This window comes from Nycticebus coucang, chromosome 3 (genome assembly GCF_027406575.1).
Source record: "Nycticebus coucang isolate mNycCou1 chromosome 3, mNycCou1.pri, whole genome shotgun sequence".
NCBI classification, from domain to species: domain Eukaryota; kingdom Metazoa; phylum Chordata; class Mammalia; order Primates; family Lorisidae; genus Nycticebus; species Nycticebus coucang.
The window spans coordinates 15216667-15242505 of record NC_069782.1 but is presented as its reverse complement, the minus strand read 5'-3'; the positions used below and the strand labels follow the sequence as shown (position 1 = coordinate 15242505).

General features: G+C 41.4%; 2 protein-coding genes across 3 annotated transcripts in view; both read right to left on the bottom strand.

Annotated features, from left to right (window-relative positions):
- Nucleotides 1–315: 315 nt before the first annotated feature.
- On the bottom strand, nt 316–22911 carry RTCB (RNA 2',3'-cyclic phosphate and 5'-OH ligase). Its single transcript, XM_053584232.1, has 12 exons — nt 22753–22911; nt 19910–19988; nt 18128–18195; nt 16809–16908; nt 13264–13420; nt 11260–11416; nt 10106–10265; nt 8635–8810; nt 7587–7775; nt 6811–6921; nt 5305–5424; nt 316–844 (listed from the first exon to the last, which is right to left on the bottom strand). The coding sequence occupies exons 1-12, from the start codon at nt 22843–22845 to the stop codon at nt 737–739; spliced, it is 1518 nt and encodes a 505-aa protein (XP_053440207.1). The 5' UTR covers nt 22846–22911; the 3' UTR covers nt 316–736.
- A 1560-nt stretch (nt 22912–24471) lies between these two features.
- Nucleotides 24472–25839, bottom strand: part of BPIFC (BPI fold containing family C) — a 46161-nt gene continuing 44793 nt past the window's right edge. For both annotated transcript variants that reach the window (XM_053584839.1, XM_053584840.1), the window contains exon 16: nt 24472–25087. In XM_053584839.1, coding sequence (XP_053440814.1) covers nt 24965–25087 — 123 coding nt within the window. In that variant the 3' untranslated portion in view covers nt 24472–24964. The remainder of the gene's footprint in view (nt 25088–25839) is intronic.

Below are 25839 nucleotides of genomic sequence, written 5' to 3'. Positions count from 1 at the left end.
CTCAAAAATACTTTGTCAGGATAGTCCTGAATAATGACTCATACTAGTAATGTTGAGTCAGTAATGTTGCAGGTCAGTTAAAACTCTGCCTTCTATTTAACATGAGAAAAGTAGCAAGGGCATAAAAATTTTTCTCTTTTGGGCCCCCCTTTCCTTACACCTGCACATGCACTCCTTCCTCAACACATTTCACCATCCATTCACCTAGTATTTTGATCACAATCCCTGGAGTGTGCTGCAAGGAAGAAGGGTATTTAGGGTTCTGCTCAGTATAGGGGTGGTGCCTAGATGGGTGACTGGACAAACTGACAAATCGAGGGAAGAAGGGAAACATCCCCCCAAATTATTTAATAGAATTATTCTTCAAGACACCTCTCAGGATGTAAACAGAGCTTGGTGTAAAGAAGATTATTTTGATGGCTAAACATTTGTATGACGGAGTAAGGCAGTTTCTTGACCCCTACCCACCTCCTAATAGATTTTCCCCCAAATCTGGGGACAATGGAGGAGGCATATTTCTCCCTTTCCAAATGGGGACAACGTGCCTCCTCCTAAAAGTGATTTTAAAATGCTGGCTCCCAAAAGCAGCAGCCTCCCTGTCGGTCATCTTGGCACAAGCAGTTTCAGCTGCACACTTTGGAACCTGTCAGTTCTTGAGTCTGATGTCTGAAGAGCATTTCCATTCACTTTCATTTCGGAGTGTTAGTGGTGTCCGGCAGCCCTGTGGTTCCAAGTCCTACCCTTTGATAACCGCGACTGGTCTCAGTTTAATGGCTTTCTTGCTGATCCCAGCATCATGGCAGGTGTTCACCACATCTGTCACGTTCTTATAGGACTCAGGAGCCTGCAGGAGAGAAATTAAACAACATAAAATAAAAAGTCTACTGCAAATGCAATTTTTAAAAGCACTGAAGTTCACCTGTAATTGAAGAAATGTGCACTAAAATAATACGGAGGGATTTTTTTGGTCTATTGAATTAGTAAAAGTTTAAAAAAACGTGTAAACTCAATATTGGTAAGGGCTAGTGAGATAAACACTTGCATCTTGTTTTATACTTTCTGTATTTCTCAAAATTTCTCCAAAGAATCATTACTTGCATAATTAAGAAAAGTGTTAAATGTAATGAAATAAAACAAACAGCAATGCCCGATTGGAAGGAAATGCGCCAAACCATTACGCTAGTGGTAATTATCTCTGGATGGGAGTTCTTGGCAGTTTTAACTTTCTTTATATATTTCTATGGCTATCAGAATTTCTGGAATGAACATGTATTATTGTCATAATAAGGGAAAGTTATTACATCCCTATATATGTGTACGTGTAATAAGGGGGCATGTATGTGTACCTAGGCTCAATTTATTTCTGTGAGTTGCTAGAAAGACCCTCACCCTTCCCTCCCACCCCTACTCACTGTCTTGCCACCATTAGAACCAATCTCATCATACACCCACTTTACCCCTACACATGTTGACACAAGAAGGCTGCCCCGGCTGGCTCCCACAGGGCTCTGTACATACCCTGTTCTCCCCCATCTCCCATAGCCTCAGTTTCTGAAACTTTCCCACTGTGGCCTTTGGAACTCCTTCCAGAGGAAGGGACAAAATCTCCTCTTCCTTTCCTTCTGTGAACATTCTCTTCACTTTCTTGTTCTCACCAAATCATGGATCTCCCCTGAGGATATTATCTTTGCCTCCAACTTTTGGACGTGATAGTTGTCTTCCTTCCTAAACCAGGTCGTGCCACTGGCCCCAGAGCTGGGACAGGCGTTGTCCTGGCTGTGATGGTTGTTTCTCTTTTCCTTCCTTTCTCCCTGGGTATCCCAGTTGTGAATCTTGCAGTTATATTATACCCTCTACTACCTCCTATTGTGCTCATCTGATAGAGTCTAAATTATTGCCCAATATAATTTGAAGAATTTTAGCTCCTGGCTCAGTCTCATTCTCCCTTACTGTGTAATTTAAACTGAATGACTTCACTATCCAGGGAGAGGATCCTTTCAGTACTACGGCTTCTTAGTTCTCTGATTTCTGCTCTGCCCTAAGTATGGCTCTGTGTATGCCGATCCTTCACTCCCAGCGTCATACTCCAGAGCTTATCACTACCAAGATCACTACCCCTCCATAACTTCACTTCCAAGCATTCCATACTGGTGATCACGGCCCAGGTTACCTGCTCAATCCCCCTTGTCTCCTATCTCCAACAATCCCACCCCATCCAGGACCTGTGATCCCTCTGCACCATGTCAATAACCTTGCTTCTCTTTTACTGTGCTGTACTTGTGACCCTGGACAAAGGTAACTCGGCACCTATCTTATGCCTGCACCTATACAGCTGGACATGGTTTAAGAAACACCCAACCACTGGATTTAGCCTAAGCAGGTCCTTCAGGGCTGCCTGGCAATCATCCACAATTGCACTGGGCCAATTACTCTCCCTCCTAAAGGACTATTTCATGCCTTCTCCTGTGTCCACATTTGCAGTTGCTGCCCTATTTCCTAATACACTTAGAACAATAAAAGCAGCCAGGACGGCAATTTCATAAACTCCTACCTTATCCTGCACCTACCTGCATCCACGCCCTCTGTCTTATTAAGGATGAATTATCTGCGTTCTTAGTAATGACCAACCCCATCTACTTGTACGCCAGATCCCCTCCTCTCCTCTACTCAAAGACACTTCTGCAATAATCCACCCCACTTCCTGCATCATGAGTTCCTGTTTTAGATGCTTCTCATTAGCAGGCAAACACACCAGTCAGATCGTGTCATTTATCTGCTCAAAATCCTCCAATGTCTTTCCATGTTAAAGTAAAAGCGAAAGTCCCACACACTCTGGCTGCCTGCCCCCCTCCACTGTCCCTCGTTTGCCCCTGTCGCTCCCAGACTCCTTATTGTTTCTCTAATGCTCCTGCACACCTGGTTCAGGGGGCCTGAACTGCTGTTCTCCCTGCCTGGAAAGCACACTTCCAGATACCCACATGGCCTGTTCCCTCTGATCTTTCAGGTTTTTATGCTAATCACCTTGCTGAAGTCTTCCCTGACCACTCTATTTAAAACTGACACCTCCCTACTTTTCCTTAGCCCCTTTCCCTACTTGGTGTTTACTCGATAGCACTTACCTGGTCATTAACTCGTTGATCCATTTTACTATTTGGTAAGTGCCACAAGGAAGGGATTTATGTTAGTTTTGTTCACTATAGTATCTCTGCCATGTAGAAAAGGAGCTAGCTATAGTAGAAGTTTAAATGAGTGAATGAAAAAGTCACGTGTTACAAGGTGAGGGGAAAAACAAACAAAAAAAAAATCCCAGACAGAAAAACCAAATGTTAACAGTTGTTATCCCTGGTTGGTTGAATTCTGGATGTTTTGTTTTCTTTTTTGTATTTCCCAAATCTTTTAAATTAAACTTGTGTTATTCTTAAAATAAGGGGAACATTTAATACTTATTAAAAAAATAACATTTTCATCCTCTGACTCAGTAAATGTACTTTGAGACTTACTTCTAGTTATTAAAACATCTGAAGAAAAGCTTCCTGAAGGGCGGCACCTGTGGCTCAGTGGGTAAGGCGCCAGCCCCATATACCAAGGGTGGCGGGTTCAAACCCGGCCCCGGCCAAACTGCAACCAAAAAATAGCCGGGCGTTGTGGCAGGCGCCTGTAGTCCCAGCTACTCGGGAGGCTGAGGCAAGAGAATCGCTTAAGCCCAAGAGTTGGAGGTTGCTGTGAGCTGTGTGATGCCACGGCCCTCTACCGAGGGCCACAAAGTGAGACTCTGTCTCTACAAAAAAAAAAATAATAAAAAAAAAAAAAGAAAAGCTTCCTGAAAATACTCACTCAACTTACTTTATAGTAGCAAAAATTGGGAAGCTACTTAAATGTCCACTGTAGGCAGAAACTAAGCACTCAGCTGATAGAATATACAGTAATGATTTAAAAAGGTCCCACGAACAACTGTATAATAATGTGCTAAATTCCCGTGCTCCATCCACCTCCCATCCCCTCACCTCCCCCCCCATCCTTACTGCCCATCGTGCTGCACTCTGCTTTCATGTCTATATATTATTTAGTTCCCACTGGTAACCACGCAGTGTTTGTTCCTGTGTCTGATTTGTTTCCCTGAAGACAGTAACTTCCAGTCTTTTCTCTTAAATTTTTAAGAAAGAACTTATGCTACTTCTAACTTAAATATGTTCATATGTATACATGTATCCAGGTAATTTGATAATTTAAACAAACCTTTGCTCTCCTATGAATCAAATAAAAGTGTTTCTTTAAAACATTTCCTCCTGGGCGGCGCCTGTGGCTCAGTCGGTAAGGCGCCGGCCCCATATACCAAGGGTGGCGGGTTCAAACCGGCCCTGGCCAAAATGCAAAACAACCAGAAAATAGCCAGGCGTTGTGGTGGGCGCCTGTAGTCCCAGCTACTTGGGAGGCTGAGGCAAGAGAATCGCTTAAGCCCAGGAGTTGGAGGTTACTGTGAGCTGTGTGAGGCCACGGCACTCTACCGAGGGCCATAAAGTGAAACTCTGTCTCTACAAAAAAAAAAAAAAACAAAAAACCAAAAACATTTCCTCCTTCCTTTTTCAAACTTGCTTTCATGCTGAAATATAAATGTACAACTGTGCAAAAGGTTGAGTCAGCTCAATTATTTTTAAAGCTTACTCTGTAGAAATAACAATAACATAAAAATCATTTTTTTGTTTCCTTAAGCCTAGTCAAGCTTAAGTGAGCAAGGGGAAAAGATTGTGACATGAACGTCACTCTGTGACTAACTGAACCCTCAACTGAGATGCTCACTGCCTTCAGACCAGCCTAAAAAGAACTTAGACAGAGTCTCACTCAGTTGTTCTGGGGTTGAGTGCTGTGCCGTCATAGCTCACAGCAACCTCAAACTCTTGGGCTCAGGCAATCCTCTTGCCTCAGCCTTCCCAGTAGCTGGGACCACAGGCGCCTGCCTCAAGGCGTAGCTACTGGGTGATAGCCAATAGCTAAAGGACCAGGTCTCACCCTTGCTCAGGATAGTCTCTAACTCCTGAGCTCAGGCAATCCACCCACCTTGGCCTCCCAGAGTGCTAGGACCACAGGCATGAGCCACTGCGCCTGGCCTCTAAAAATAACTTTTATGAACTCCATACAAAAGAGAAGACAATTAAAACCCAATTAAGACAAACCAAGGAAGATAAACAGAAACTGAAGTCATAAAAGAAAGAAACCAAACAATTTCGGTTAGTAATAAAAAATTTGCTGTCTCTGCACTGGCACAAATCATAAATGGTGAACATGCTGAATATTTATTTCACTTACTTCTTCCATAACCAGTTTGGGTGAGGCAACACGGATTGAGATCCCCATATCTGCCAATTTGTCTAAGACATCCTGGAAATCTAAATTACGTCGAGATTTTGCTCGGGACAATGCACGGCCCTAGAACGGGAAGGAACAAAGAAAGCACTTTATAAATTCTGAGTAAATTTTATGTTTGATTATGGTAATTATTTAAACCCTCAGGATTAGATGTTCTTTCCTTAATAATTTTTTAAGGACTAAAGGAAGTTTATAAAATCATCTTTTCTTACTTTATCAAACTTATTATATGCCTTTTGTCATAAGCTTCATCATATCCTTTTGGAAAATAAATTTCTATCTACATAAGTCATTTTGTATTTAAAGATTTGGTTTTGTGTATTTCTAATCACACAATACAAATACATGAGTTTTGTATGTCACCACAAACACTCTGCACTCTCTGTGATTTAAGATGGCATCTTAACCTCAGAACTACTGACACTTTAGACCAGACAATTCTTTGTGGTGGGGACTGTGCACTGTAGGATGTTTAGCGGTAGCCCTGGCTGCTACCCATGAAATGCCAACAGCAACTCCCTGTGACAATCACAATGCTTCAAGTCACTGCCAATGTCCGTGTGGGAATAGGGAGTTCACCTTGGTTGAGAATCACTAGGTTAAAATTAGGAGCTGGGAGGCAGCTGGAAATGAGAAACAGTCAAAGAAAAAAGTAGGATTAAAGTATATTGTGAGTGTCTGTCCTATAAGAAGGTATTGTAGATAGTTGCTATTTCCTATTCCAACACTGGTCCAGCACTCTGATGGTTTAGAATAAGGGCTAGCAAGCTACAGGTTGTGGGCCACATCTAGCTCATCAACTGCTTGTTAAAATAAAGTTTTATTAGAACACAAATAATGTAATACTTAAGGTTGCTTTTGCACCAAAAGGGGAACAGCTGAATAGGTGGTGCGAATACCACATTGCCCCCAAAGCCTACAATATTTACTGTCTGTTTACAGAAAAACTTCTCCTGGCTTAGAAGATTAGAAGTCATGTGCTGAAATGGGTCTGCAGACTACACAGGGGCTCTGATTTCCAACGGGCATGTCCCCCAAATATTAAGTGGACAATTACACAACAGGAAGGAGCATTTTGTGCAAATGAGCAGGTCCAGTGATTTGCTGAGATAAGCTGTGGTGTAGATTTGCACAAGTTGTTGCATCATTTATAAACCAGTGACAGTAGGCTCAGCCAGTGTGACAATTTTCCAGTCTGGATTTTCTAAACTTGCAGAGATCAGAAACAGTTCCTGACCCTACCATGACCTCACTAAGGTGGAGACACCAGACACCTTAGCTAGTCCACCGAACAGCATAAATTACAGAGAATAATTTCAAGTAGAAGGCACAACAGACCCAAACCACAACTCTGGTAATGCTCAGTCAGCTGCATTTATCAGTCAAAAAACAAAACAACAGCTAAAGCGAAGAAAGTGTTTCTAACCAAGTTTCTGTTTTCCTTACCGCTCCGTGACAGGTTGTTCCAAAGGTCTCAGTCATGCCCTGCTCAGTGCCTGTAAGAACGTAACTACAGGTCCCCATGGTGCCACCAATGAGTACTGGTTGTCCAGTGAGCTGAGGATGTACAAAAGTCAGTTAAAATTTAGCTAAGTGTAAACTTTGTCTGAAATTTAAATTTCTTCTTGCATTGTAGGATAAACCTAGACCTCTAAACACACTGCTCTAAACAACTATATTAAGATGTTAGTTTGATTCTTTGGGAATTCAGATGGAAGGGAAGAGAAAGGAGTGAAAAATCTGAGTACCAGGGAATACACAGAAGACAGACTGAATTTAAGAGCAAAGCAAAACCTGAAAGTGTAGGGAAGTGTTCCAAGAACTATCCTGAACAAGGCATCTGTCCTCTGTTGGCTTCGGTTTTCTAATCTATAAAAGGAAATCAGCAGGCTCTGGGTTTTTCTAACTCTACTACAGCCAGACCCACAGGATAGGAGGAATAAAACAGACAGTTTATCCTATTTTCCAATAGTTCAAAGACCTGAATTCATCTTAACCAAGTAAAATGTACGTAATGCAGCGCTACTCAGGTAGCACACAGCAACACTGCAAGCACAAGAGATGGGGAGGGGCTGCTGCTTTAGAGAAGATCAGGAATCACTGATATCATGGGTGCCAGAATATTTTCACAATTGCTGCTTTCCTGTTTAAATGCAACCCACATTTAGAACCATCTAGATCACGCCTGTACTACTTAAAACCACAAATGCAGAGCTCCGTACTTGGTAATCTACAGCAATGAGGGGATGGTGAGGAGGGAAGGCGCGGGTGGACCCCTTCCGGTGCACTAACAGCGTCCGCTCCTTCCCGTCCACCACATGCTGCTCCACTTTGGCAATGTTGTGAGAAACATCGTAGATCACGTGCAGGTCCAAGTCATCAGGGGTTGTATTGAAGACCTTGGCAAAAGCCTAAGAGAAAAAGCTTACATTACCAGCGGCCAGAATTAACTCTTCAGATTAGTTTAGCTCTTCAGCTAGTCTATGCCTGAAGGCAGTGAAGGATTTAAGGGTTCAAAAACAACAGGATGATTAATCTTCACATAAAGGACAAAAAGTGCTTTTAGACCATATAGCAAATTCTACTCCCTAATTTTTTTGTTGAGACAGGGTCTCTGTCATCCCAGCTGGAGTGCGTGGTGTGATCAGAGCTCAATGCAGCCTCGAACTCCTGGGCTCAAGTGATCCTCCTGGCCCAGCCTCCCACAGTGCTAGGATGATAGGTGTGTATCACCTCACCTGGCACTTCTATTTTCTGTATTGGTCAAGACGAATTCTAGAAATAATTTTGATTTCTCTCATTCCCAACAGCTAATACGCTGCCTGTTTAGTTTAAGACATCTGCCTATTTAGTTTAAAACCGTGGATGCTTCTTTAATGTTTTGAGTATTTATTATGTAAAATTTTTTTTTTTTTATTGAGACAGAGTCTCACTTTATGGCCCTCAGTAGAGTGCCATGGCATCACACAGCTCACAGCAACCTCCAACCCCTGGGCTCAAGCGATTCTCCTGCCTCAGCCTCCTGAGCAGCTGGGACTACAGGTGCCCGCCACAACACCCAGCCATTTTTTGGTTGCAGTTCAGCCGGGGCCGGGTTTGAACCCGCCACCCTTGGTTTATGGGGCCGGCACCCTACCGACTGAGCCACAGGCGCTGCCCTATTATGTAAATTTCTAAAAACACTACACACTTTGATTGAACTATACCATGTTTCAAAGCACTTAACTTCATCATGAGTAACTTGGAACAAAAGAGCAACTTCGACTGTACCTGACGGGTTAAGAAGGTCATGGAAGAGCGGTTGACCCATGCATAGTTCCCAGCCGCTGCCATTCCCTTCAGGTAGTCCTGACCCTCTGGGGAAGCGATTCGCGCACAAGCCAACTGCCGGTCGTTGACTATAATCTTGTCTCTCTTCATGGCCTTTTCCATAGCTACCAGCGCATCTGAAACAAAGGAGCAGTAAGTCCAAACCAGTTAGACTGCACTTAAATAATTCAGATTTACTGCAGAAAGGCACACTACTTTTTAGAGATTCCACAAAAAATCACGTAAAATACAACTTTCTAATGTGTTTCTGAGTTTATCTATTTGTTTAGTTAAGATACATTTATTAAGAATCTTCTCTGTCAGAGGGCGGTGACATTTTGAGGGACACAAAGTCAACATTTGCCCTCTAGGAACCTGTAAGGAGGATGACATATGTATACAAATAGCAACAACATGGTCTTAGTTACTTGGTTCTCAACATGTGAATGAATGAGAAGTAGTAAAACACATTTTATTACTATTATGGTTTTTAAAAGTAATTGTTAATGCCTTAATATATAAAAGAGCTGGAGACAAGCTGTTATATATTCTGCAGGAAAATAAAATCCATGACAAAGTACAGAGAACTACTCAGCAGAATGTTCTGAAACACTAGCCAATGCTTTATATATCTGATAGATTCAACATTTTCTCTATTTTATTTTATTTTTGAGACAGTCTCACTCTGTCATCCTGGGTAGAGTGCTGTGGTGTCACAGATCATAGCAACCTCAAAGTCCTGGGCTCAAGAGATCCTCCTGCCTCAGCTTCCCAAGTAGCTGGGGGCCCTCCACAGTGCCCGGCTGTTTTTAGAGATGGGGTCTCGCTTTGCTCAGGCTGGGATTAAACACTTTAAAGGGGTCAGGTTAGCACAAATCATTACATTCTCATAGAATGAAATGTATAGACAAGGCTGACCTGTAACATGAAATTTAAAGTTTGCAGTAATTGCCAGCTATATATGTACGTCTTCATATTCATAAATCTTTTCACATGCCCCATCAGTTGTCTAAAATGACCTATTATTTCCTGCCTCCTGCTTTAGTTCATGCTTTTTGTTGTGAATGTCCTGTGTGTGACTGTCCAAACTTCAAGGCCCAGCTCAAACATTATGTAACCCACAGAGTAAGTAAACAGATAGCTGGAGCTAACATTTACTGAGTGCTTACTGATGTGAAGCATTGATTTAGATGTTTTGCATCTTTTATTTCATTAACTTTCCATGACAATATATATGAAATAATTACTATACCCTTTTTTTTCCAGACAAGAAAGTTAAAGAGCCCAGCAAAGTTATTTAATTAGTTGAAGGTCACAAATTAGAAGACCCAGGATAAAATGCATGCAGTAAAAAGCTCTAATTCTAGAGCTTTCTTAAATTTTCATTTGGTTCTCATAAAAAGTACATTTTAACACCCAGTCCAGAAAATACCTGTGGCTACTTGGTGGCCCAAGCCTCTGCTTCCACTGTGGATCATCACACACACCTGTCCCTTATGATCGATGCCCATTTTCTTAGCCGCATACTCATTGAAAATCTCATCCACAACCTGGATTTCTGCATAGTGATTGCCTGCTCCCAGAGTCCCCAACTACAAATGTAAGAATGTCAGATAAAATAGCTTCTAGTCTGTTTTTTTTTTTAATTATTTAAAAAGCAAACAGGTAAAAACAAATAACAAAATAACCATACAAATGGTGTTTTGTGCAAAAAAAAATCCTAAGCCTTAGAAATGCTTCATTTAAAATGATATTCTACACAACAAAAACAATAAAACTTATTATATCATTATATGCTCAAGATACACCAATATAAAGAGATTCATAATTACTTCTCCCCTTGTAAAAACTAGGCCATTATATGGCTCCTGGGACATTTTTAAACATCATGAAGGAAGGGTCAATTTTTGGGATGAATGCTGGTGAATGCTGACTAATAGAGAAGGTCCAAGTTCAAATGATTTTTGAAACATATGAGTTCATGGACACTGACCATTATCTCTAATTGAAAAAATATATTCCACAACTGGAGCGAATACATGATTTAGAGAATCAGAGAATGGCAGTGTTGAAATAGTCTTTAGAGGCTGCCTAATTTTAACTATACCAATTTTCAATGAGGAAATGAGGCTCAGAGAGGCCAAAGAGTCTTGCCCAAGGTCACAATGAATTAGCGGCAAAGTCTTCATAATTAGTTGTAAATTCCAAATACTTATTATATTCTTGTCTCATGGACACCACAAATTGACAAGGTATCTCTTTCCGTCTGAGATGCCAGAAAACTTCTGGTCAAATCCACAGATTATGAAAGCATGTGAATATGTAATCTACATGTATGTTATAAGCCTTACAATCCTATCTTATTTTTCTTCCATCTTCTTCTCATTCATATCTTGTTTTATTTTATGAACAATTTGCAAGTTCCCAATAGAATAAGAATGAAGCATAAATACATCTGCATTTTTTGATATTCTGTCAAAACACCTGAAAATACGTATGCTCAGCAGAAGACACAGATCTTTTCCCCTCAACAACAAAAAAGTATGGAAAAAATTTAACATGCTGCCCCTCCAGAGTGAAAGTTACCTGAGGAAGGCCTCTTTTTTTAGCCCTTGCAGAGACCTTGGTGGGGTCAGCTTGCAGCATCCTCCCGTACTCCTCACAGTGCTCCTTGTCTTCAGCCCAGGCATAGCCTTCTCTCAGGGACCAGTCCACACCCATCTCCAAGGCCTCCTCCAAGTCTCTGGTGAGCAGGAAAAGGTGGCAGTCATTTCACAGCAAAGGCAGATCAAAACCTAAGGACAACCACATTTCCCAAGGGTAGAGGAAAACTCCGCATTTATTCTCTCCTGTGTACCAGGCCTTCTGCTAGACACAAGGGTTAAGCTTAAGCTCTCAGCAGCTCTAGTTCTTTGAGTAAAGTGGCCACATATATAATATAAAATGGTCAATGCCTTATTAGACATAATTATAGTCCCATTTGACCTTTATATGGCCCCTCATAATTTTCAAATCTTTTTTTTTTTTTTGAGACAGAGCCTCAAGCTGTCACCTTAGGTAGAGTGCCATGGCATCACAGCTCACAGCAACCTCCAACTCCTGGGTTTAAGCGATTCTCCTGCCTCAGCCTCCCAAGTAGCTGGGACTACAGGCACCCGCCATAATGCCCAGCTATTTTTTGGTTGCAGCTGTTGTTGTTTGGCGGGCCCAGGCTGGATTCGAACCCGCCAGCTCAGGTGTATGTGGCTGGTGCCTTAGCTGCTTCAGCCACAGGCGCAGAGCCTCAAATCTTTTTTTTTCATTACATTTGCCTCTCCTGAATTCTACAAAGTGGTGACTAAACAGCTGAAGAAAACTTACCACTTTAATCAGATATCACTATGACTAGTCTGACCACCTACACACCTACATTAGTAATTTACAAAAACCTATGGTCAAATAATAAATGAAGGTATCTAGGTATCCCCAGGAGACATAGTTTAAATTTTAAGGTCTATTCCCACCTTTAATAACAGTATTTTATGGTTTATTACACTTGCACTTGGAAGCTGTGGTGCATTTACATTAAATCTTCGGAGGGAAAAAGCTTTCATCTTTATCTAAGGTTCAGCTCTCTTCCAAAACACAATCAGGAAAGACTACATTTTTCAATGTTTCCTTCCCACTATGCCAAGATGCCAGCCCATTTCCACATTATTTATTAGGACAAAATTCCTATCTAAAATGTTTGTAAGGATGATTGGAATTTACTTATAGGTTCCATGTACGCTTTTCAAATTGGGGCTCCACCTTAGGGAATCACGTGAAATCGCGGACCAAGTATCTTTAAAATGTGTTAATTTTACTTCAGGTTTTTTTTTGGGGGGGGGTAGGGTGGGAGGAAGGAGAGCTATATAACAGGTAATAGCTAAAAACCCACTGCACTGGGCAACAGGGGGAGACTGAATCTCAAAAAAGAAAGAACAGATAAAGCAGATGCCAAAGAAACACACACCATACAAACTTAGCACACTAATCTGCCACTGAAGCCCTCTCATAAGCTGTGATACAGTATAGTCAGTGTCCATCCGGGAGGTAAGTACACTGCAGCGTTATATTTAATTCTCTGCCTAGGTGAGGAATACATTCAGTGCTATCATTTAAAACGTAGATTATGGATGAATAGATTCACTGACAAAAGGCAGTGAGAATCAGAATACAGCCTCTGAGGGGAAAGGACATTTGGGTTGAATCCTGACATCACTAAGATTATCTCTCTAAACCTCAGTCTTCTTTTTTATAAATTAGGATTAGTGTCTAGATGAAATAACATGACACATAGTGCCTTGCATATAGAGAGTGCTCAATTAATGCCAGTGGATATTACTGTATTATACATATTACCGTATATAAAAGGCTGTTATAATAAACATAGATTACAGACTCTAGTAAATAGGCTGGACTTCATGCTTAAACAAACAATTCTCACTACTTCCTGTGAGTGAGTGACCAATCCTCAACTCTCAAGAGTCCTATATAGCAACTAAAGCTGAGGACCACTTGGTTGTTATTCTCTCTCCCACTCGGTTTAATGGGAACTTGTGCTCTTACTTGGCATTCATTGGGATGACGCCTTTCGATCCCACCCCAACAGGAATGTGGTCAAACATAGCTTGGGCAAGTTGCTCCTTCACAGGCTGGACATCACTTTCATCTAAATTGGTTCTCAGCAAGCGGACACCACAGTTGATATCAAATCCGACACCACCTACAAAATAGAGAACCTTAGTCAAATACTGGCATGTGCCTAACTACATGGTCAGGCATTTCTTCCCACAGCTTCTCACCATTAATACTTGGCTAAAAAGATAACCATTCTTTTAAACATAACTATGTTTTAAAGTAGCAAAAAAAAAAGGTTCTGGGCTAGGTCAAGTCTGTGACACCAAAATAACCTGAAGTAACTTATGTGTACATGCTAGGGGTACTTTATGGGCTAGGGAGGCAGGAATGAATGCCAGTAACATCTGACAGAGATGAACGTGTGAATAACGTGCCACTCTTTTTGCTTGCCCACTGTTCTCAGGGAATGATGATTTCTACTAACCAATCTTTGGTTTATTCATTCTTTCTATTGTGCCTTTTTACATTTCATAAATTTTAGTCTTAATTATTAACACATCTTTTGGGGGTCTACTCTGTTGTTCTTTTTTGTTTGTTTTGAGACAAAGTCTTGCTCTGTTACCCTGAGTACAGTGCAGTGGCATCATCACAGCTCACTGTAACCTCAAAATCCTGGCCTCTCGGAATCCCGTCTCTGCCTCCAGAGTGTTAGGGTTACAGGCATGAGCCACTAAGCCCAGCCTACTTTGTTGTTCTTTCTCAAATTTTTTGAGATGGATACTTAGATCATTGGTATTTCAGCCTTTCTTCTTTCTTAAGTTGTGTATTTAATGCTATGTTTCCATCCAAGGATGGCATTAACAGTAACTCCAAGTTTTTAGACACAGGTATTTTAAAAATGATTTTTTTGTTGCTTTGAGATAATTGTTTATATTTAGATATATACAATGTACATATACACTGTGAAAGCACTGCCAAAATCAAGCAATTAATTTACAGTTACCCCTTTTTAGTGAGAACATTTAAGATCTACTGTCTCAGCAAATTTCAAATACACACTATTAACTATAGTCAGAACTTACTCATCTTACAACCAAAATTTGTTTCTTTTGCTAGAATGTCCCTGATCTCCATCCACTGTTCCCTCTGAACACCACTCTGCTCTGTCTCTATGCATTCAACTTTTTTTTTTCTTCTTTACATTGCTTTATTTATTTATTTTTATTTTTTTGTAGAGACAGAGTCTCACTTTATGGCCCTCAGTAGAGTGTCATGGCCTCACTTAGCTCACAGCAACCTCCAGCTCTTGGGCTTAAGCGATTCTCTTGCCTCAGCCTCCCAAGCAGCTGGGACTACAGGCGCCCGCCACAACGCCCGGCTATATGCATTCAACTTTTTAAGACGCTACATGTTATTTCTTAGCAAAGCATCCTCTAGCTTTATTCATATTTTGCTCTTTGATTTTTAAACCTGATTTCCTTCTTTTAGAGGCTGAAGAACATTCCATTTTACATGTTATACGGGGTGGCCATAAAGTTCATGTGCAATTTAAAATTTTATGGCCACCCTGTATATGTATTTTCTTTATCCATTCACCTATCAACAAGCACTTATGTTGTTCCCACATCTTGGCTACTGTGAATGCTGCTGTAGTGAACATGGGGGATGCAGCCATCTCTTCAAGGCAGTGATTTCCGTTCCTAGGGTTATACACCCAGAAGTGGGAATGCTGGGCCATATGGTAGTTCTTTGTAATTTTCTGAGGAAATGCCATACTGTTTGCCATAATGGCTGCACCAATTTATATTCTCCACATTCTCAATATCCAGACTTAAGTATTTTTTATTAATATTAAAATTATTTTCCAATTTCCATTATGATATAATGCTTAATTCCCAAAGATAGTTTGTTTCTACTTTTTAAAAAGATAATTTCTAACTCAATTCCACTGTAGTCAGGTATCATCCTTTCTATCAGTGGGTCTCCAGTGTGGTCCACACACCCCAGAGTAGATGGTGGGGAAGCAAGACTCTTTCAGGTGTGTAAGATTTGTCTTTTTAATCATATTCTTTCATAAGTGTATAGTGAGATTTTCCACAAGGTACATGTGATAGTTTTTGTTCTGATAGAAAATGAAACATATACTTGTATATTCTTGTCTTTTAAAACTGTTTTAACTTCTAATAAGGTGAACATTGATAAAGCCTTTGAGATCAGTCCTCAATAATTCTTTTTTCTTTGAGACAGAGTCTCACTTTATTGCCCTCAGTAGAGTGCCATGGCGTCACAGCTCACAGCAACCTCCAACTCCTGGGCTCAGGTGATTCTTTTGCCTTAGCCTTCCAAGTAGTTGGGACTACAGGCGCCCGCCACAATGCTCGGCCATTCCTTGTTGCAGTTTGGCCAGGGCCAGGTTTGAACCCGCCACGCCCGGAACATAGAGCCGGTGCCCTACCCACTGAGCCACACGCACTGCCCCAGTCCTCGATAATTTTTATGAGAGAAAAGTGGGTCCTGAGCACAAAAAGTCTGAGAATTGCTGTCTACTTGAATATGAGTTCAACACTTTGAAATCTGAGATCTGCTTTATGGCTCAGCATATAGTTAATTTCAGCAAAAACTCTGTGTACACTTGAAAAAGACATGTATTTTGAACTTCTTGGGTGCACTCCATGTGCACACCCAACCACACATGTATATTCCAGGTCAAGGTTATAAAGTTTGTTACCTAGATGACTTAAATCATCTATACTGTTAACTGAAATTTGCCATTACCTCAAGAGAAAAACACAATTAAATGTTCGGCTCACCTATCCTGATCTTTTTCTCTCTTCTTCTGCATGTTGACCTCACAAATTCTTATTCTTAGCAGCTTTCCTATGCCTTCAAACAGATTTTTTTTGTTGTTGTTTAAATATCAAATAGGCTCTCTCATTTTCAGCAGGGGACTGGTGTCAAACAACCTAGTCCACCATTACCAGAAGCAGAACTCTCAAGACGTTATTTAAACTTTCATTTTTTACTCAGACTCTTTAAAAGCAAAGATTTTACTTCTGGTATGGAAGGTTTTCACTGAAATCATCCTATACCACAGCACAAGAGGTATAGAGAATGAACGACAATGATAAGAGTAAACACTTACTGAATATGGCCAATGTGCTTAGCAGTATTCTCAGTATTTGACACAGCTGAACTGATTCAATGATCATAATAACGCTGTATGCTAAGGAACATTAGCAGACCCGGCTGGCCCATGAGGTAGATCAGTCACAAAGATGTAAATTTACTAATTTGTTTTGTAGCCGATGTCTGAGTAGCGTGTGGTAGTTTTAATTTTTAATAAATATGTATACACTTTGGTATTTTAATAGTCTTTCAGTATCTACAATCAATTCTCATTAAACATGAGGAAAAAATGATAGAGTATGATCAGACTGAGCTATGCACACAAAAGAGAAGCAGTGCTCTGTTTCAGAAAGGCTAAGGTCCAGAGAAAAGTCACGCACCTCACAGCAGACACGCAGTGACCTTACCTGGGGATACCACCGCTTCAGGGTCATTCATATCAAAGGCTGCCATATTCCCAATGGCAAACCCATAGCCTGAATGGACATCAGGAAGCCCAATTGATCGCTGTAAGAGAATTGGAAAGTAAATACAGATGTTTCCACCTGAGACTCTGGTTGCCTGATAGATCTGACACTGATTCCTAAATCTAACCTACACCAAGATTCTGTTTTCACAAAATCTTCTCTATCGGTAGAAATACATGAGAAAAAAACCTTTTTATAAAGCCTGACTGCTAATTAAGGGAATTCAAAACAGAAAAGCCTCAGAACATGGTATAGGAAGACCACAAACCAACTTAATGTTCTATAATATTTTAAAGATGATCTTAAAACACAGTTGTGCCAGGTCTTAAGAGGAGGGAAATATACAATTTATCTAGACCATTACTTTTAAGTGACCAGACTAATGAAATCCACTTGATGGTACAAATACTGTACCAGGGGTCCTCAAACTGCGGCCCACGGGCCACATGAGGCGGTGTGATTTATTTATTCCCGTTTTGTTTTTTTTTTACTTCAAAATAAGATATGTGCAGTGTGCATAGGAATGTGTTCATAGTTTTTTTTTTTAAACTATAGTCCGGCCCTCCAACGGTCTGAGGGACAGTGAACTGGCCCCATGTCTAAAAAGTTTGAGGATCCCTGCGACTTTCTACATCTGGGGCTTAGAAAAGGTCACTAACCCAGGAAGAATGCAGGCCCAACGTGGTGGAGATATATGAAGATGCCTAGACACAAATGAGTTCCTTAAACGCAAAAGCCATGTCATCTCACACCTGCCCTCCGGCACAGTAACTGGCATAAAGACCTCAGAAAACAGCTGTTGAATGGATCCATTTTCAACCTCTAATGGTGGCATATGAATGTTATACTGGGGTGGGAGTCCACATGTACCATCCAGTTCTCTCACTGTTCCTTTCACCATCCGTTTTTTTCAGTCCTCTCCTCTCCCTCCCTCAGTCCTAACCCTTAAACTTTTTTCCATTCCTTCTCTACCATCCTCTTGACAGGGCCACAGTGAAACCTACAAGGGTAGTACAACTGATCAAGGAATAATGTTACTATGACAAAGAAGAAAACATAAAAACTACCTCAAAGGTTCTTGAATAGTTATAGATTCTAGCCAAAGGCATTTAGAAACTGAGATGCTATACAGACTCAATTATTTCCTTAGGCTATTTCTAGATATTCAAAGGTCACTGTCTGACTGATTAGTTAGGTACACCCATGCATCCGTTCAATAAACTTTAGACTAAGAAATATAGCTCTGAACTCTGACTCACATGAACAATCCCAGGCAGGGCTGCCACATTGCCAATCTGTTTCATGGCTGGCAAGAAGCCACCAACACCTGAAAACAAAAATTGAATATTAGAAAAGAAGACATGCCTGATTTTTAGCATTACTTGGATTCATGTCACCAGACTGCATTAATGAGCCGGTAGTGGTCAGGGCTGCTAAAATGACAAAGAATAGGGCGGCACCTGTGGCTCAAAGGGGTAGGGCGCTGGTCCCATATGCCAGAGGTGGCAGGTTCCAACCCAGCCCTGGCCAAAAACTGTAAAATGACAAACAGTAGAAGGAGATGCAAATGGAAAAGGAGCTTCTTTTTTTGAGACAGAGCCTCAGCTGTCACCCTGGGTAAAGTGCCATGGCATCACAGCTCACAGCAACCTCCGACTCCTGGGCTCAAGTGAGTCTCCTGCCTCCTCCTCCCAAGTAGCTGGGACTACAGGCACCTGCCACAACGCCCAGCTATTTTTTGGTTGTAGCCATCATTGTTTGGTGGGCCCGGGTTGGATTCGAACCTGCCAGTTCAGGTGTATGTGGCTGGCACCTTAGCCACTTGAGCCACAGGCGCTGAGCTGAAAAGGAGCTTCTTTAAAAAGGAAGAAAACTCATAGGGAAGAGTCACAAATGTGCTGTCAGAGTTCTATGTATACTACAGGAAGGCTGTCTGCAAATTCTGTACTGGGAGATGTGAAACGTAACTATCAAATTTTATGTTTTCAATATGAAACATGTATTCTTTCAATAGTCCGCATTATCTATCACAAAAATCAACACAGGTTTTATTCTAAGTGACAAAGAAAGGCAAAATGGAAGAGATGGGAAACAATGAATTTAAAGTTGGGGGGTGTGGGGCTCCAGCCCCAGCTCTGTTATTTGTGTGACATTTCTGACAGGTGAGCATACCCTGGTCGGGGAGGGATAGTTAGCTGATCTAAAAAACAGAACGGTTAAAACTAGATGATTTCTTTTTTTTTTTTTTTGAGACAGCGTCTTAAACTGTCACCCTGGGTGGAGTGCTGTGGCGTCATAGCTCATAGCAATGTCCAACTCTTGGGCTCAAGTGATCCTCTTGCCTCAGTTTTTCTATTTTTAGTAGAGACGGGGTCTCGATTTTGCTCAGGCTGGTCTCAAACCCGTGAGCTCAAGCAATACACCCACCTCAGCCTCCCAGAGTGCTAGGATTACAGGGCTGAGCCACTGCACCCAGCCAAAACTAGATCATTTCTATACCATCACCATTAAAGTATTATCTTAAAGCTTTATACATTTTATCTAAACCTTGCTATAGCCCTGCAATATAGGTATTATAATGAGTCCTCTTTTATAGATAAATGAAATTCAGTAAACCAACTAATTAGTGTACTGGTTAAGAATGCTGGCTTTGAAAGCAGATACTCTTGAATCTCAGTTAGGGCTCTGCCACCAAAAAGCTGTAACCTTTAACAAATTAAAATTATTTAATTTCACTGAGCTTTGACTTACACATCTTCCTTTTAAAGTTATTTTAAGTATTACATGAGGTAAGCTACGTAAACACTGAGTGAAATTGCCTGGCACATACTAAGTGCAAAATAAATGGTCAGTCTTGCTATTATTGTTAACCTGGTCTACCCAACTCCAAACCTTTCTTACAGACCAAGTGACTTAACAAGGTGGTCACAAGTAAGTTTTTTGGTCTCTTTTCAAGTAGTTTTTGTTCCTTGACAATATTTTAAATTACAATTGTTTGATGTACCACTATACTACCACAAATGAAACTTCAACGTACTTACCACCACCGCGACAGGCATTCCTTAATTCCTCAAACATTAATTTCTCCAGAGCATCATTCACATAGAAAACTCCTTCAACCTGGTATGAACAAAAAGGAAGAACGACATCTGGGTACAGGTATAGGAAATAGAGGCACCGGAACACACTGTGCGCAGTATTTATTTTGCTTTACTCCTTTATCATACACTTCCACATTAGTTCAACCATCGTATATCTGAGAGGGGCAGTGATGGACACGGACCCCGCTAATGTCTTGTTTTTGTTCTGTTTGTGTCCCATATAAACAAATACACAGTGTGGTGCCTGTGGCTCAAAGGAGTAGGGCACCGGCCCCATATGCCAGAGGTGGTAGGTTCAAACCCAGCCCCGGCCAAAAACTGCAAAAAAAAAAACAAAAACAAAAACAAATACACCAAAACAATACAACAGACCCTACCCCTCTGGTATGTGACAGCTAAGCAAGCAGAAAACTTCCTATCAAAGACTATGAGCTGCTCCCAACTTTAAATATACCTTAAAAATATATTTTGTAATGGTGAAAGAAAAATTGTTTCATTCTCTTCATCTCAAAGCCACATTTAAGCTCCAAACAGATACATTTTCTTGCATGTGATAAACTCTTCCAGCTATGCTCTCAAAGGCCAAAGGCCGCACTACTCTCAAGTTTCTAAAATATCAATGGAATTTGAAAAACCAGATATATCAGAAACTCGAATTCTGTACATAAAATGAGGTTATTTGACCCTAGTAACTTTTTCCATTTTTAAGACAATAGCAAATTACACTTTTTTGTGGTCTATGTTGATTTGTAAGTCTATACTCAGGTAAATAGTAACTAAAACCCCCCAAATTAGCATGTAGCTACTTGGCTGTGTGCTGAGTTCTAGAACCTATAAAGTTTTAAAGAAGCTTGACAATACAGGAGGCACACAAAGGGCAACAGAAAATATAATTATGTAACACCAAAGGGCAGAATATTTTTTATCAGAGATCAAATATGATGTCCAGTCATGGAGAACCAAAATTTACTTGGTCAATCATCTGAACAATTGAATTTCTTTTATCATAAAAGATGACTTTATTACCACTGTATGAATGACAATTAATACTGGTTGAGAGAGAATGTTTCCAGTGGGTCATACTTACTAATTCATTAAACATTAACTGAAAACTTACTAAGCTCGAGGCACTGTCCTGGACACAAGGGGAGATAAACGATATGACAAGATCTTGCTTTTGAGGAGCTTCTAGTGCAGGATAAGCCCAGACAAGAAAATTAGAGTGCAGTGAGGAAAGTGCTATAAAAGAAGTACACAGTGCTATGAAGAATCTAATGAGGAAGTGGCTCAACAATCCAGTGAGCTGGGAGAGGCTTCACAGAGGTCCTGATGAGCTAGCTCTTTAAAGACAAGAGACATCGCTAGAGCAGCAAAACATTTAGGAACTGAAGACAAAGGCATAAGGATGGGAGGGAAGTGTTTTAAGGGAATGAAGCAAAAGTTTTAGTGTAAAGATGTGAGGGGTGAAATGGAGATTAAGGAAAAGAGATAATTGTTAGTGTGAAATTCACGCTTTCACAAGGATGGAAACACACTTTTACTTTAGCATAGAGGTGAGAAGATTTCAAGTCTCCATTCCCAAAGAAGAGGTGGGGGTAAAGAATCAGACTTGCTCCTCCATAGAACTAGTAGCAGTTTTTGTAAAAAAAAATGTTGAGCTAGAATAGCTGCCAATGATAGTCTGTTACTATATCCTAAAGTAATCACATCACGGTGTTTTTAAATTTTCTACTACTTCCTTCAGGGTACCAGATTCCATACAAAGAAACTGGCCAAATTGGAAACAGAGCACTGTTTTACCTCTATGGACTTTTTCTCCCCTGTCTGGCTAAGTGATTTGCAGTTCAACAAACTCTGATACTGAATGAAAGAGTGGAACTGCTACCAGGAACGTTTTACTGAGACAAAGGATTACAACCCTTGGTGCACTTAAGAGTCTTTAGGGATTTCAAAAACTATTTTCATAACTATTTTAACGTGCACGCAAACCTCACAAATACTATTCTTTACATAAACGAAAGATATGAGCACAAATGGTGATAAGCCTTGAGAAACACAGTGAGCCCAGGCTTTCAAATTATCTGTTCGTGGGCTTCCAAGTCTCCATCTGGGTTATATCCTTTCGTCAGAGAAAGAAGAAGTAAAGTGGCTGAGATTCTTCCTGAGGAGGTAAAGGAAGCTGTGTCATGTACCGATCCTCAAAGTCCTGGAAAGAATATTAAAACACAACCCCTGCTGTTAATCTTCTAGGCTGCTGCAAGGAATATAATTGTTTTATTAAAAACCAACATGAAGTAATAAATACTGAAACTTGGTTTGGAGAACACAGGTCAGTAAATACCATTAAAAAAAAAAAAAAACCCAACAGATAACTACCACTCAGCATGACTCAGAATCTGAGTTCTAGTACCAGCAATTCCCCGCCAGGATGGCAGTGCCATCTTGGAAAAAGACCACCGAAGTCTCTTGAGGATCAGGGACATAATACATCTTACAGTGCGTTTACATGAGACGTAAGTGTGAGAATGCTTTGTAAGCGCTAACTGCACATTTACTAGATACACCCGACCCGGCTGGTCCTCAGGGTTCGAGGACCTCTGAGGAAGGGACGTGGAGCCGGCACAGGTTGGGCGATCTCAGAAACTTGGGGAGTGGAGGAGGGAAATCCCGCTGGGGGCGGGCCCAGAGCTCCGGTGCCGAGGACGCCCGCCAGGCCCGGAGGGAGACTTCGCGGGCCCCCAGCAGGGAAGGCCCAGCCACCGGGTCCTGCTCCGCCGGCTCACCTGCATGTTGGGCACGAAGCCTTTCTTGATCCTCCAGCAATTTTTATTGATCTTTTCCAAGAACTGCAGCTCATCATTATAGTTGCGACTCATGGCGGCGACAACCACGGCGAAAACTTCGAAAAGCAACTGCCGGGCCGTCCGGCTTCCCAGAGCACCGCCCCCTCTAATGACTAGGGCGCAGGCGCAGACAGCTCTGGGCAGGATGGGCGACGGCGAGCGCCGAGGCTCGAAAGGCTTCGCACCCATCGCTGGGCTGCCCCCTAGTGGGTGAGTGTTTCTTTTATCTCCATTAGTCGATTTCCTTTACGTTACCGCTAAGCCGAATCCGGTGGTTTTTAGTTTGATCTTGGTTACACTTCGTTTTGGAAGTGGTTTTCAGCAGGTTATGAAAACACCTTGGTCAAGTTCACCTGCTCTAGTGAAGGCATTGGCTTGGAGTTTACATCCCTAGCAGTGAGGGGAAAAAAATACGCCGGCCGCTGAGAAAGATAAACATGTTAACACCACATCTGAAAATTTGTGCTGTTTCAGAAGGAATTGTGGATATTCACCAAATAACTTCTCTGTCAGAAAAGAGCGTCCCAAACCCTGAAACATGACAGTTTATCGTTTATTGCAATAAACACTTGTGGGGGGCATTTGTTATAGCCAGACCCGTGCTGCGAGGGTAAGGCTTCCCAGGGCAGCCTTCCTTGCGGATTAAGACCTCCACGACCTGCTTCTGCAAACAATGTCTCTGGTTCTTACTGATAAGTGATTTCGGTTTCCAGTCCTGCCTCATGTAGGGAACAGCAACTTTGGAATCTGAAAGACTTCAGATTCAATTTCTGTATGTGCCGTATACTGGCTTTGAGTGATCAATCCGTCATAAAATGGGACTAAATGAAATGGAGTGACCAGCATGGGGTTGGGCACACAGCAAGCACTCTGTGAGCGGCTCTCTTCTGCTTTCCTACAACTATAAGCCCTGCAAGGCAGTTTGTTGTAACTGTTCCTTTTTTACATTATCGACATGGGTTCTTCCTTCTTCCTCCTCCTCTGCCCCAATTTCACCCCTTTGACTAGGTGCTCTGGTGAAATTAATATTATCAACTATGAATTGTCTAGGTTTGGTACTCTGCACTGCCTTTTCATTGAATTTGTTGTGGGGAGGGAACATCCTAAAGCATAAAGAAATGATACAAATTCCAGAGTTTCCTGGGGTCGCCCTATTTCTTACTGGAAAAATCTCAGAGGCAAAAAATTTCTTTTCTAAAATCAAGCTTCCGCAGGGTGCGGCGGCTCACGCCTGTGATCCCAGCACTCTGGGAGGCCAAGCCGCAAGGATCGCCTGACCTCAGGATGTTGAGACCAGCCTGAGCTACAACGGGACCCTGTCTCACAAAAAAAATAGTCAGGCATTGTGGCAGGCGCCTGTACTTCCAGCTACTCGGGAAGCCAGGTGAGAGGATGGCTTGAGCCCAAGAGTTTGAGGTTGCTGTGAGCTATGATGCCACAGCGCTCTACTGCAGGTGACACACTGTCTCAAAATAAATAAATAAATAAATAAATAAATAAATAAATAAAATCAAGCCTTGACATTTGCACACTATTCAGTTTTGTGAATATTGAAAAATCTAAATTATCATCCATTTTCTATGCCTTATTAAAAACAATTCAGAACAGGAAATTCCTCCATTAAGAAAAAACAAGACTGACATTGATAGAACACAATTTTAATCAAACACAGGGGACACTAACAGCGAATATAAAACAACATCCATCTCATCTGAAGGCTCTGGGGGAGGAGGACAGTAAACAACATCAAAAAAAGTAACATCCAATATGCTGGTAGTGGAAAAGCCCTAGAGAGCAGAAGGGATCTCCACCCAAACAAACACAAATACAGTCAATATAAATATGGACTTAAGAGTTTCTCACCCACCCGTTCAAAATACATGCTTAGCTCTTGTCTCAGAATCTTTTTTGTCCCGAACAAACACAAACACAGGCACACGCAGCTTGCATACACTCACATTCAAACACCTCTAGTCAGCCCTTTAACACAGCTTGCCATGTTCTAGGTCCCTGAAGGCTTGAGAAGAGAAACTTTCTGCCTAGGCAATTCACACAGAGCCTTAAAATTCCAGCATGCACTGCCTCCCCCTCTGGGTTTACAGTAGCTATGGTACTAAGATTGTTTATCCTTGGGATGGAGTGCAAATGACAATCAAGGGGCTGACTTCTTCCTCCACTGTCGGCTTATCCGGTTCAGACCTTCCCAACCATGGAAGCTTGGCTGCTGCTTTGAGGATGTTTCATACTTCAGGTCGGTGGAAATCAAAAGGAAACCCTGAAAAGGATGCAACCATGAAGATATGGTCAAACCTTGGACACATCTGGGTTTGCCTGAAGGGCGATGAGGAGATGGTTTCTTTACCAGCTTCTGCTGCATTTGTAGCCTTTGTGAGTACCCAGGGGCCCTGCCCCTGCCCTTGCCCCTTTGTGAGTGCTTCAGACAAAGGAAAGGGCCATTTTGGAGTCATCTGATACGACTTATGTAGGTGTAGAAGGGGCCGGGGAAAGGCAGGGAAGTAAGAGGGAGGGCAGTGTACAGGATTGGAGAGTTCCTTCAGAAACTTATTTCTACCTCTTCGATTAAAAGATATGCCAAAAAGAAAGGAAAAAAGATGTTCTGAAGTTAGGTTTATAATGCTTTATCAGGAAAGAGATCTCAACAGATCTCTGGACCCAGAGGAAGGTCTTTGGTTTCTGGTCCTAGCCACACCCTTTTCTAACCACCTGAGCCATTTCTCCTCTCTAAATTCTACTTTCTTCGCCTATAAAGTGGGAAGAAGAAGAATCCCAGCCTTACAGATTGTCTTGTGGAGTAAGTAAAATCAAGCATGCTAAAGAGCATCTTCTTGTACTGTGGAGTGAATAAATTTGGCTGCTAAGTGAAATTGGTCTTGGTCTGGTTTTTAAATCAATTTTGTAATGGTTATTTGTGGTTTAAGAGAGAAACATTTTGTTCATAAAATTCCTTAATCTGGGAAAAAGAGAAGCAGGCAAAATAAAATATAAAGCAAGGGGAGGCTTATTCCA